Here is a 12,595-nt window from a genome sequence, read left to right as displayed (position 1 = left end):
ATATTTAGCTGTACTAGTTTCTCAGTTACTTTCAATGTATTACTCTCCTAGATTTGCAACTGAAGCACAAAACAATAGTGTGAGCACCCCAGCTGGACATACGTATAGCAATGTGAGTAGCACTCCTCTTTAGAATTATTGTTCTTCAAGTGTCAAAAAGATTTACCCTGACTGCTGTCCAAATGGGACACAGGGACCTGTTCTGTGTCACAGTCATCAGGGAATGCTCTGTATTTTGTGGCCATGCCAACTTAATTGTGTGGGGAAGGGAGATTAATTAGGATTATGAACGTTGGCCTGCCTTTAGAATTTACCTGTTTTAGTTCAAGAGTCTAAAGTCAGCAGTTTCTCACAGATCTGTGCATTGTTTTGCTTTATTCCTTCAGCTGGCAACTCTTTTAAGCCCAGTGCCTCTGAATCCAGTAAATCTACAGGCTGGACATACTACATCATCAAATGGACCATCACCACCAGGTAATATTACTGCAGACCACTTAACTTTTATGGAGATTTATTTTCTTGTTAGCACTTAAATGCTTTGTATAATGCCTGTTAAAGACTAGAGCAGCATCAAACACTGACAAAAACTCATATAGTTCATGGTTTTCTCTGCCCATTTTAGTATTTAAAGCAACTGGATACTAGATAATATGCTTGTTTCAGAAAGAAATAAAAAAGTAACATTCATAAAACGTGCTATTAGTTATGTTTAAATCTGGATTTATCTGTCTGTATTTACCCTTCAGCTGCATCGAAGAACAAGTTGCAGACACCTCATTACTACGAGATAATGGAATTTGATCCTTTGGCTCCTACAGAGTAAGTAGCTTTTAAAGTAATTTACAGTTCTCTTAGGTGCCAAAGGCAAAAGGGCTTCTGAGATGGCTTTCTTCTGAGTGAGGAAACAGACCATACTGTTTAGGCAGAGCTAAGTGACCAATTGGATTGGAGCTGCTTTTTTTTATTACTCCTTGCTTAACTGATTAAGGAATAGGCTCCTGTAGTGTGCCCAGTAATCAGCATCTGCAAAAATGGTGAAGTAGTGCTATGTCAAAAACTATCCAATAAAATCCTATTAAGTGATAGGAAAAGGTGAATACAACGCTGTTGGGCTGTAGTGGAGGAAGCCAGTTGATGTTTCAACACAGGTAGTTCTGGAGCAAAGTGACTTGCACGTGTAGAGGGCCATGAAAACGATGAGAGGGCTGGAACACCACTCCTATAGGGGCTGAGGGTTGGGATGGCTTAACCTGGAGAAGAGGCTTTGGGGACCCTATATTGTGGCCTTCTAGTACATAAAGGATCTCATAAAGAAGGTGGATGAGTTTTTACCAGGTCGTCTTGTCACAGGATGAGGGATAATGGCTTTAAGCAGAATGAGAATAGATTTGGGCTGGACATAAGGAAGAAATTTCTTACACTGAGACACTGGAACAAGTTGCTCAACCATGAGAAGAGTTTGAATCAGGTTGGACTGGGCTTTGAGCTGCTGATGTAGTGAAAGATGTCACTACCCATGGCAGAGGGTTGGATCAGATTATCATTGAAGGTCCCTTCTAAATTAAACCATACCATGATTCTGTGAAGTAATTCCTGCTCATAACAGCCTTATTTTAATGTTTTGCTGAATCTCAAGAAAATCCTGAATTTAAAATATAAGCAACCAGTACAAGCCAGGCCTCTCCAGACAGCCAACCAGGCAGAAAACTAGTATAAACTAACCAGGTGGCAGCACTCTCCTTTTAACAGTAAATTGAGAAGATTTGAGTCATCTGCACAAAACTTACTTTCAAAGAACCATCAAACTGTGAGGTAGAAAGATCTCAACAAAGGTTTCGTTTATTTATTGAACTAGCGTAGTGATTGCACATCTCATGGCATGGAGGCCATTTGCATTTTGCAGTCATGTTTATTTAATCAAAAGCGACCATTTCCAGAGAGATCTCAGTCAGCGTACAATCACAGACATCTCAGGATGGGCTCCTTGCTAATGTGGAAAGCTGAGCATCCTGCAGCTTGTACATATTAGATAAACAACATAAACTCCCAGCCAGGACTTAATTGGTGCATTTTGTCTAAATAAAACAGAGCTGTGACATAAGAGTTGCCCTGTTCTTCTTCTGCCAGAGCAATTTATGAAGAAATTGATGCTGCTGTGCTGAAGCCAGAAGCTGAAAAGCATTCAGAATGCTGAAGGTGGAGATCTGAACACAGAAGTTACTCTGGTGCTGCTCCTGGGCTCTGCTTCGTGTAACATGTGAACAAAGAGCAATGAGAAGTGGACAAGTACTTGGATCCACACCTTGAGAATTGGTCTTGAATGTTCAACTGTGTATTGTTCCAGGTGACTTACATGATTGCTATTTTTTTTAAGTATTGTGGCCTTCAGAATATAATTTTCGAAGTCACCTGTGTATGAGGTAGCACATGACATCAAAACCAAGTAAATTAAAAGCACTCTCACAGCTATAGAAGAAAGCTTTTCTTCCACCTTAATCTGTTCTTTCATACTACATAATCCTATTTCTGTTTTGGCCATGTTGATGTCTGTGAAATTCTCTCCCTATAAATATATATATTTCTTGAAATGTATGACTTATCTAAAATTGAGCCTCCTGATAGATATGAAAGATACACAGTCATCACTTTCTTACATTTATATTCTGAATATGGATTTTGTTTTCTTTGCAAAACCCCACCAATTAATAGGATTTTTGTCTTGGTAAGAAGCTGAGCTGGGACATCCAGTGCTGTCATCTGTGATTAACAGAGCAGAAAAAAGCTGTGTGTTGCCATGTTGTGGTTATTAGTAAACAGTGGAAGGGATCACTGTTGTTTCCAATGTTCCTGCTCTGCAGCTTCTTATTCTGGTGAAGGAAAAATATCCATCTACAATGCAAATGAGCACTAGTTATCCATTTATTTTAATCAAGTAATTTAAAGCTGCTTTTATCTCTTAATAGTTTAAGTGCCTTGTCTATTTTAATGCTGAATGTAAAATCTGCACTTTACAGATCTAGTTCTCTGAATTTGTAATTGATAAAAAAAATTTGAGAACGTGGTTTATGTTTATAGCTGATAAGCTAACTTCATCTTTAAGTACTGCATTTTAAGTGCTCATGGTTATTTGTTTAAGTGACACGAACACTTAAGCCTTAAGGAATTTTTGTAGCATAGAATTCCAAATAAAAACGAATTCTTACTGAATAGTTAAGCCCCATTACTTCTGAGTTTCTGTAGCTGACGCGCATGTTCTAAATGCAGACAGTATTGGAAGAAGCTGAGTGGATCCGTGGTGTTTCAAGTGTCTGGTTCTCAAGGTTGCAGCTGGGTGTAGAACCAGTAGAATCTGTTGGAAGGTGGGGGGGCTTGTAAGCAAAGGTGAAAAGGTAAGCCTCTGCTGTTATTTTTCTTGCATTTTTAGAGTGATGTGGAAAGCAGCTTAAGACAGTTGAAAATAAGATTTGAGATGGATGACTTTTCCTACAGCCTAGTTATATGCAGACCCTAGCATGCCAAATCTAAGTTTTAAATAGCCTATTTCAAGGGTAACCCATTGCTAATTGAACTTGTCAATATTTAAGGAAGGAAAATGACTACAGATGGGTAGAAACTGTGAAGGGAACTGGCTAATCACTGAGGTTACAGAGCTTGTTTCATCGTTGGGATGTGCTCAGTATCTGTGCAGACTTGGGCTTTCAAACTCAGGGGAAGGCAGCCTTTATGGAAGCAGCATTTGTCAAGAGGATATTTTCTTCTAAAACACATGGCCAGAACAAAGGAAGGTGTAGAGAGGACTTCCAGGATCAGCTCATTTTTCTAAATGATATAGAAGTAAAGAAAACCAAGGTAAGATTTTACTGTTATTTTTCCCTAGCCTGGATTCTAAGATTTGTCTTGATAACTTTTTTTTTTTTTTTCTGAAGCACAACTGGAATTACAGATTTATTATAAAGCTTGCTGGTCTTTTCATGCAGATACATTCCACTTGTGTGGGATCCACATTCTGCTGGATAAAGCGTATTAGAGATACCACAGCACTAATGGCAGTTTTAAACTTTAATAAATACACAGTGAAAGCATGACACATCATCCAGAATCCTTTTAAACACACGAGGTATTCAGTACAAAAATGCATTTTGAAGGTAGCACCTGCATATTTTCAGAGGGCACCATTCTTATTGTTGTATGCAAACACAAGTGAGACTAAGGCAACTTACAATATACTCAGTACCTTTTTAGAGTCTTCAGAAACAACATCAGTCTTATCTTCTGAGATATCATCCACTGAAGGGGTAGAAAGAACTGGCCTAGTAGATGAGATACTCAACTGAGATTAATCTCTGTCTGAAAATGCCTACATCACTTAAACTTGCTCTGCAACTCAGTCCTTATTTGCAGGGTTATGATAAAGTGTTATTATCCCTTCCCCCCCAGATAATGACAAAAAGTCACATAAATACAGGGTTACGTGTTCTGGTGGTAAACAGTGAGTACTCAGATGTACTCTGATCAGCTGGTGTGTTTCTGGGCAGACTTGTCAACATCCTTTTTGTTTTTGAGATGCCTCTGTGGTACTTCAGCCTGTGATGCAGAGCAGTTGCTATGTACTGTCTTTCCCTTCAGCACTTTTCTGACCCAAGTCTAGCTTCTCTCTGTATAGAGGTGCCCAGTGTACAGCCCTCACAGGACTGAAAGAGGAATCCGTAACAGTGCTGATATTTTAAATGAGTTTCCTACATGGAAGCTATGCAGAAAATTTATAAACACAAGAATAAGATTACTTCCCTTCCAAGTCAAATGCTTCTCCAAGCAGTCCATAAATTATTGTTCCTCACTCAAACAACAATTCTAGAGCAGTCTGCTCTTACCAGATGAACTACTGATTCAGTAATAATTCAAGAAGGAGCATCATCTTCAAATCATCCCATCTTCCTGTGCTGTGGGAAGGCTATGAAGCAATACAGTCAAGTTTTGAGAGTCCGTGAACTGATTAGGTTGCTACTGAGAAGTAAAAACCTTTCACTGAATAAAGGTAAGTTAATTATTTTTCAGAGCCAGCAATGCAGTGTTAGGTATTTAATAAACTGATTTGTTCCTCTAAATTTAAATATCTCAATTTACACCTAGATTTAAAAATTTGCCTCATGGAATTTATTAAGCATGTATCATCTGATACAAGGATGGCTTTGAGACAACTTTCTACTCCACAAAGAGATCACTTCTGTCTTCTGATGAAGTACTACTCCTAAGAGGTAACATTCCAACTGTACAAGGTTAAATAAGAAACGCATGCTTCCGTAACACCAGCATGCACCCACAGTAGTTTAATAATTCTGTCATGTCTCACAGTGCTCCTTCAGCTTTTCTTTTTGTAGAAAAATGATGTCATAGCAGTCAGGGAGCTGAAGGCAGGGGTAGGGATTGCCCGTTACTGATAGCCAGGGAGCGGTAAGTGCTGTCCTTCCTTTGCTTCAAAAAAGGTGTAAGAGAGGGTGATCGAATCGACTTTATCCATTTTGGGGTCCTCTGCAAACTCTGGGTCGATGTAGAAGAAGACAGGCATATCCACTTCCTCTTGAGGATTCAGCCACTGTTCTTCAAAACAAAAACACTACAGGGGGAAGGAAAAAAAAATGAGACAAAAACTGTGAACTTTCTCTGCAAAAGTATGGGAACATTTCATCTTTTAACTCTCATTCCCTGTACATCCCTGTAGCCTGGGGAAGGAACAACTGTATGAGCGAGAGGACAACAGTTGTACCAAATGCCAGGGAACTGGGAACCTCTTTAATGCTTTTTATGAAGAGGGTAAGGCTAAAAATGAGGAATTAAGGTATTTTCTTAACATGTTGGCATATTTAGAATGATACCCAGGATTGAAATTAGAAGAAATAATTTACAAATAACGATTCATATCCGTGCTCACTCACTTGTATCTTGTTGAAGTACTGTCCCGCTTCAAAGGGCACTACGTTGTAGGTAGAGATCCCAATTATTGGTTTGTCTGTAGGATTTTTTGCTTTATAGAACGCCAGCGCTGTCTCTCCAGGTACGACCTGCAGGAGAACTTTTTTTGTAACTTTGTCAATGTGTTGCTTTGGGACAACCTGCCCCATTGTGAATTAAGCTGTGTCGGTGTATGTGTGCCCTCTGCATCTCACCCGCACGGTGAGCACACGGAGCTGTGAGCGCAGGGCTGCATGAGGGCACCGCGCAGCAATCCCTATCGGTGCCCAAACGGAGCGGTGAGCCGTGCCAGGCAAACCCCGCGGCTGCGGCAGCTGCGCGTCCTGCAGGGCTGGGAGCCCGAGCCGGGGCGGCCCCAGGCAGGGCAAACCCGGCGCAACTCACGTAGATCTCGCTCTGCTGGGGCCGGAAGTTCCACTGCAGTCCGGCGTGCACGTCCGCGTTGAACGTCACCTTCAGCGGGCGCTGCCGCACGGGCCGCATTTTCTCCAGCCGCTCCGCGCCGCGCCCCGCGCCCGTGGTTCCGCCCAGCCCCGTCGCCTGCGGACACAGAGGCAGAAAGGCCGCGCTCGGCGCCGCCCGGAGCGCCGCGGGGACGGGCGGGGGATGGCGGGGTAATGCCAGGGGCGCGCGGGGCTACCTGGCAGTAAAGGCGGTACAGCGGCACGGCCGCGTACGACATCCCCACCATGCCCACGGCGGCCGCCGCGATGTAAGTCAGCGCCGTCCGGTTCCGCCGCCGCCATTCCTCCTCCTGCCGGCGGGTGAACGGGTTGGAGCTCCGCAGCCCGCGGGCCGCCCAGCTGTCGCGGCACGGCCGGAGCGCGGTCCTGCCCGGCGCCAGAGCCCGCAGGGCGCCCGCGCACAGGGGCAACCGCAGCCCCATGTTGCCGGCACGGGGCGCCGCTCGGCTCTCGCGAGAGGAGGCGGGAACGGCTCGAGACGCGCCTCCCCACGGCCCGCCTCAGCGCCGCGTGCGCCGCCCTCCCGGGGCGGACCGGCTGAGGGCGGGAGCGGCGCGCGGGGCCGTGGGCGCCGCCCCGCTGAGGCGCGCGGGGTTCGCGTCGTCGCTTTCCCGTGTCCCGACGCGCCGCTCGGGCGGCGTCCGCGTACCGAGGTAACTATCGCGGCCGTTGGGGTCGGAGCTCTTTGTCTCCGGGGGCCGCGCACCGGGTCGGCTGTGTGCGCGTTACGGCGGCTCCCGGCAGCACGGGGGCAGCGGGGCGCGGCGCTGCGGGCACGGAGCGGCTCTGCGCCGTGCGGGGCTGCGCGGGCACTGAGCGCACCGGTTCATCGCAGCCTTATCGTCAGGGACCGCTTCGCTTCTCCGTGCGGGGCTCCGTTCCAGTGCGGGCTGTGCCGCACCGCTGCAGCCCGCAGCTCCGCCGCACCTGCGGTCCGCGAGCTGCGCTGAGCGCTGATAGCGGCTGGTTTCCAGCCCTGCTCTCCCGGATGGCTGCAGCTGAGCCCGTTTAGCATCGCGTTGCTCGCAGCTGTTTTAATCTCAGTGGCTTCATTCGGTTTTTCAAAGGTTTTAGGCATAGGTTCGCTTCTCCCTGTGCTGTAGATGAAGGATTAATGAGGATGTCGGACGCTTCAGTACAGCGTGCAGTCAGGTCCTAAGTGTTATCTGCTTTTTTTTGACGCTGCAAGGCTTGGTTTATCGCTGTTTCTTTTCCCTATCTGACCCTGGTGTGGGGCAGTGATGGAATGGTTGGCATGCATGAAAGGAAACATAGCCGTGTGAATTTAAAACAGCTTTCTTTTCTTTCCTGTTTTCACAGCCGTTACTGCTTGAAATATGAGCCTCTTATCTCAGAATTCTTCATTTTGAGCTTCTACTGAAATAGAAGATGCCCGAAACAGAGCCTCCAGCAGTTTCCAATGAAACGTAAGTACTTTTACACCAGTTATGGGATTTTAACATGAAAGTTCTTGCAGTTGTCTACGTAGAAACATGTTTTGATGATGCATTAAAAGTAACTTTGATACTGAAACAATGTGAAACAACTACTTACAGACAATGACACCAACAGCCATGAGTTTACAAAGAAAGGGAGGAGAGCTCCTCTGCTTCTCATCAGGTTTCCCAGCACTTAATTTGAGCTGCATCTCCACAGATAAAACCCCATGGAAAAATTCCTTAATGGTCCCAAGACTATGGGCACGTACTTGTGAGCTGTGTAGCAAACAGGTTCCTTGTGCATATACCCTAACTACATGGCATAGCTGAACGCATTTGGTACAATCATCATATTTTCAGAATAGTAAGAATTATTTTAATGTCATAAACTGCTCGGTAACCATGCCAACAGCATCATCGAATCTGTAATTAAAAGCAGGCAGCTCATGCTGGGCTGTATCATGTTTGCTGTGTTTGTGCAATAGGATCTAGCTTGTGGTGCTGAGAAGCCTCATTAAGTGATTTAGCATAGCTTAATTACGTCATTTTGTGAGTAACTTGGTTAAATCGTGCAGACAGAAAAAAGCCAGCATAAGGTATTAAAAAGAGTTAACCTTTTACTGAGGTCTGAAGAGGCAAATGGAAATAAAGGGTGATGGGGCGTGTAATGCAAACATATATCTTTAAATAGTTACATGTTGCTGTGTGAAGTGTTTCATATAAATGGTTAATGGGTCACTGACTTCCTAAAGCAGTTTTTCAGGTAAGAAACAAATATGAAGTCTGTGCTATAACCGTACTTGAGCCACACTGTGGTGCCAGACTGTCATTCTCTATACTAGTTTTAAACTCTGGGAGACAGTATCAGCATAGAGAGTTTCAAGAATGCAGCTGATTAAATGTTAATTGAGGTTTACCTAAACTTAAATACATTCCTGCTGTATGCAGGGGTTACCCTCAAACCATTCCTGCTTCTCCACAATTACACTGTTTGTTGCTCCAACTTTTTTTTCCTCTGTGTTTACTAATCAGCACGTAATTATATGTTTTCTTTTAATGTGTAAGATCTAATCAACAAAATACAGTTTTGAATAATTAATGCTTTGAGATAGATGAGAAAAAAGAGTTTGCTTACACTGTGTGATAAAGTGTTCTCTTGGCCGGGTCCCTGGGGTCACAGTGAATTTTCACCTTTTAGGGTTAGCAAACCTAAAAAGGTTCTGTTGGCGTCATTTGCTTAAATGAGGTTTTCATAAAGCTCTTTTTAATTTGTAAAAGATCTTGTGAATCGTGCTATCAGAGATGATACAGGTCTTTTTATCATCTGCTAAATTATCCTGTAATCCATTTTGGTTGCTAAAGCATTACAGAATTTCTTTGGGGAAAGCTGAGTCATAATTTAAAACACTGCCACATGGGGATGGTTTGGCTGTGAGGAATGGAGCCTGTCTGCCTGCTGCACAGCTGTGCCTCATCTCCCACCACAGTTCAGTCTGACCTGCACTTAGCAGGAGTAGCTTTGCAGGTGTCAACAGTGTCCCTAGCTCTTTCTGCAAGTAAAAGGGAATTCATATTGCACAGAGCACCTTCTGAAAGGCAGAGAGCTGGCACCAGAAGCGATCCCAGTTTTGCAATTGACTCTGTAGGAACTGTAGGAGCAGCACAGCAGGAGGATTTTAAAGTGAAGAGGGGTAGAGGCTTGGGGAGGAGCTCAGGAAGCTGAACTGCAGGGTTTTCTCTTGAGGAAGGAGTGGAGGAGCAAGTATTTGAACAAGGGATGCGTTGTTGATCACCACACTAATAAAAATAGTTGGGACCAATAAGGAGGTGATGCTACTTTGCATCTGTACGTGTTGTTGGGGAGTTTATTGTGCCTGGTTTAATAAGGATTAGTCTTTTTAATAATGGAAATGCGTAGCTTTGAAACTATTTTTAAAGGTGTGTGTTGGTGCTGCAGAAAGCACGATGCTGTGAGCACGCTGTGTTGGTCTGAGTGATTTGTTTTGACAAATGCTCCGTGTAGTGATACACAAACTGAACTGCACTGTTAAGAACACTGAAAAAATAGTTGTAGGAAGGCAGTGGGTATTTTATTTGCTGTCATCTGTAACCTTGCCTGGAGCAAATCCAATTGATACAGTGCTGAAAATAAGTGATTTTTCCTCTTTTGGACTAATGCCAGTAACAGTAGCAGAGTTAAACTGAGTAGAAAGGATTACAGAGCACACGTTTTTGTCACTGAATGTGTGTGAGCAATCTGAACGAGGCTGGTGGGAGTCCTTTGCTTTGTGGGAGTTGGGAAGGCGGCGTTCGTATTTCTGCTTCCATCCTTAGGCTTGTCTGCTGTGGGTCACTTTGGCTTTCAGCCTTCAGCTTTCTGTCTTGTGTACTGGGAGTGCAGTCTGAGGGCTGATCTCAAAGTTGTTGATCACCACGTAATAAATACATGCTTGTAAGCAAAAGGGTTGTTTTCCTGGAATGCCCACGTGCTCATAAAGCCACAGTTGCTGTAACTAACAAAAAAAAAGCACTTGGGCTCAGCATATGCATTCCTTGCATAGCCAAGCTGTCCCACTGTGCAGCTTCAGACGCTGACAGATGCTGTCTCATGGCAAGGTGACACCCTGCTGCAGGGAGGATTTGTTGTAAAGCCTTCATCCAACACACAATGTTTGCTTTTCATTTTAGGTTGCAATATTGCCAAGGTATTTTAGGAAGTGGGGGATTATAGAAGTGCACTGTGATGCAAATATGGAAAATAGTCAGTAATCAAACTGATCTGGGAATCTCAGAACTTCTGAAAATCAGTGCAAGGGCTGAGCCTTGTAGCAGGAGTGAGTCTAAGCTCTGCAAACTGTGGTGTATTTTGTCTTTTCTGAAAGGATTATTCTCAAGTAGCAACAGAGAACAGTTCTGTTTGGTATTCTGCTGTACTGTTGGGTTTGTTGAGACAAGCAGGCACTGCAGGGCTGTGAGGCTCTTCTGATAGCTCCGTGACAAAGCATTCCTGGAAGTGGACGTGGAAATTGGGGGGCAATTTTTGAGACTCATTTGGATTAAGAAGGGCAGTTCTGAGCATTGGGTGACAAGTGAAAAGTCTTTGTTGTTTTTTTTTTAAAGCCTCAGGGTCACAGCTTGTTCACAGATTGCTTTTGTAGGAGAACGTGAGGTGCAGAATCTTACCTGCTTTGCACCTCCTCATGCCATAAAAGCCATCAGAGGATATACTAACAAAATGAGATCATCTCTTACACCAGTTCTGCTTGCCTTGACTAAAACATGTCAGCATCCATTCCTACTGAACGCACATCAAGTTCTGCTTAACTTGTGACTGCTGGGTATTGAAAGGCTAAAAATCAGTTACAGCATGACCTGGATCAGTGCTGTGATAGAGAATGCAAGGTAATAGCATGATGGCCTTTGTTTAGTGCTGCCCACTGCCTGCTCTGTGGGTTCTCCCTTTTGTGCTGGGTGGAGGTGACCCAGTTTGCTGATGGGCTGCGTTGTGGAGGTCAGGACTTGCTGCTGCTGACCTTGTTTGTATGGAGCACATAAAGAACTGGAAGAACACGAGTGAATAAGTTTAATTATTTCCCTTGGTTGCTGCTGCTAAATATAGCTCACATAATCACAGCTTTAGTAAATGCGAGTGACTTCTCTCCCTTGCATTTATCAGTCTCTTTAAAGTTGCTACAAATCCTTGTTTCAAAGGAGAAAAAGTAAACATTACCTCCCTAGCTGAATTAGTCCATGTGACGCAGAGGGTTTCAAGCAGATTAAGCAGGCAGAGACACTCGTCTGGGGCTCTGTCTGATTATTTTTTTTTTGGTTAGGAGCAGAAATTGCCCTGCTCGTAACCTTGGTGCAGTTGCACTGGGAAGCTGAGCTGTGCGCCGGGGGTTTGCTGTGCTGTGCTGCAGGATGTCCTTGCTCTCACCTGGAGACGAAGACGAGCCGGAGCGCTTTGATGGTCTCTCCCTGCTGTACTGGTACGCTCAGCCGTTCGGGCCTGCAGATGGGGAAAGCAGCCTTCAGTCCTTTACAAGCTGTAATTGTTTTCAGCTGCTGCCTTCTTTTCATAAGCAGTCAGAGGTTAACGTTTAGATGTGGAGTGCCAGGTGATGGCTAATTGGGAGGGTTTGCTGTTTGCTGTTACCCTTTGGCAAGTCCAGCCGAGTAGTTGGTAGATGGCAGTGACCGGTAACTTCTGAGGAATTCAGAACAGGGCTCAGAGCTGTGTGTGCTGCTCAGTCTCCAGAAGGTAGGAAACAGAACTGTTGGCTTCCATGTATGTGCTGGTAACAAAGTGATAGAGAAGAGTATCAGAGATTTCATTGAGTGCCTTACTGGAACATCTGCACAAAGCTGTCTGCCAACCTTCCGCAACTTTGGTTGAAGTGCTTTGGAATATTTTTTTCATAATTTCAATGTCCCAAAGTCACAGCACACCTTTTTCAGCACCTGCTTGTTTATTTCATCTCTTGCCTCTCATCCGTTCCCTCTGCCTGCTGGAAGCTCACTCACAGGTGTTCTGAGTGACTTCTACAGGACGGAGCAGCAATGTTCAATTGATGATTTCATTTGCATCTTTTCCTACAAAGAAATTGTTTTCTGTTATTGCTGCCAATTGATTCACGTTCTCTGTATCCTCTCAGAATGAATTTCATGTGAGTTGGATCCCTCTTCCAAGCATTGCTCCTGGAAACATAGCTTTGTATGATG

General features: G+C 44.4%; 3 protein-coding genes across 7 annotated transcripts in view; 2 read left to right on the top strand and 1 right to left on the bottom strand.

The window, feature by feature from the left end:
- Positions 1 to 2,960, top strand: part of TOM1L1 (target of myb1 like 1 membrane trafficking protein) — a 157,084-nt gene extending 154,124 nt beyond the window's left edge. For both annotated transcript variants that reach the window (XM_042865097.1, XM_042865096.1), the window contains 4 exons: positions 52 to 112; positions 387 to 474; positions 747 to 819; positions 2,128 to 2,960. In XM_042865097.1, the coding sequence (XP_042721031.1) occupies positions 52 to 112; positions 387 to 474; positions 747 to 819; positions 2,128 to 2,194 (289 nt within the window). In that variant the 3' untranslated portion in view covers positions 2,195 to 2,960. The remainder of the gene's footprint in view (positions 1 to 51; positions 113 to 386; positions 475 to 746; positions 820 to 2,127) is intronic.
- A 1,084-nt stretch (positions 2,961 to 4,044) lies between these two features.
- LOC122176475 (cytochrome c oxidase assembly protein COX11, mitochondrial) lies at positions 4,045 to 6,856 on the bottom strand. Its single transcript, XM_042865001.1, has 4 exons — positions 6,611 to 6,856; positions 6,355 to 6,510; positions 5,934 to 6,059; positions 4,045 to 5,614 (listed from the first exon to the last, which is right to left on the bottom strand). The coding sequence occupies exons 1-4, from the start codon at positions 6,854 to 6,856 to the stop codon at positions 5,432 to 5,434; spliced, it is 711 nt and encodes a 236-aa protein (XP_042720935.1). The 3' UTR covers positions 4,045 to 5,431.
- STXBP4 (syntaxin binding protein 4) overlaps positions 6,611 to 12,595 on the top strand; it is a 52,714-nt gene continuing 46,729 nt past the window's right edge. Inside the window, exons 1-2 of one of the 4 annotated variants that reach the window (XM_042865093.1) lie at positions 6,611 to 6,682; positions 7,755 to 7,861. In XM_042865093.1, the coding sequence (XP_042721027.1) occupies positions 7,824 to 7,861 (38 nt within the window). In that variant the 5' untranslated portion in view covers positions 6,611 to 6,682; positions 7,755 to 7,823. Of the gene's footprint in view, positions 6,683 to 7,006; positions 7,088 to 7,565; positions 7,587 to 7,754; positions 7,862 to 11,706; positions 11,863 to 12,595 lie in introns of those variants that run through there. The other 3 variants (XM_042865092.1, XM_042865094.1, XM_042865091.1) reach the window with 3 other exon arrangements.

This window comes from Lagopus leucura, unplaced genomic scaffold (genome assembly GCF_019238085.1).
Source record: "Lagopus leucura isolate 7727_CA_CO unplaced genomic scaffold, USGS_WTPT01 Super-Scaffold_797, whole genome shotgun sequence".
NCBI classification, from domain to species: Eukaryota; Metazoa; Chordata; class Aves; order Galliformes; family Phasianidae; genus Lagopus; species Lagopus leucura.
The sequence above is the reverse complement of the archived record's forward strand: the minus strand, read 5'-3'. Positions and strand labels throughout refer to the sequence as shown.

Excerpts from the sequence above, each read along its gene's own strand:
- LOC122176475 (XM_042865001.1), bottom strand. The coding sequence starts at position 6,856 with ATGGGGCTGCGGTTGCCCCTGTGCGCGGGCGCCCTGCGGGCTCTGGCG. Across the intron at positions 6,511-6,610 it reads TGTACCGCCTTTACTGCCAG|GCGACGGGGCTGGGCGGAAC; the intron begins GTAGCCCCGCGC and ends CTGTGTCCGCAG. Across the intron at positions 6,060-6,354 it reads CCCAGCAGAGCGAGATCTAC|GTCGTACCTGGAGAGACAGC; the intron begins GTGAGTTGCGCC and ends GTTCTCCTGCAG.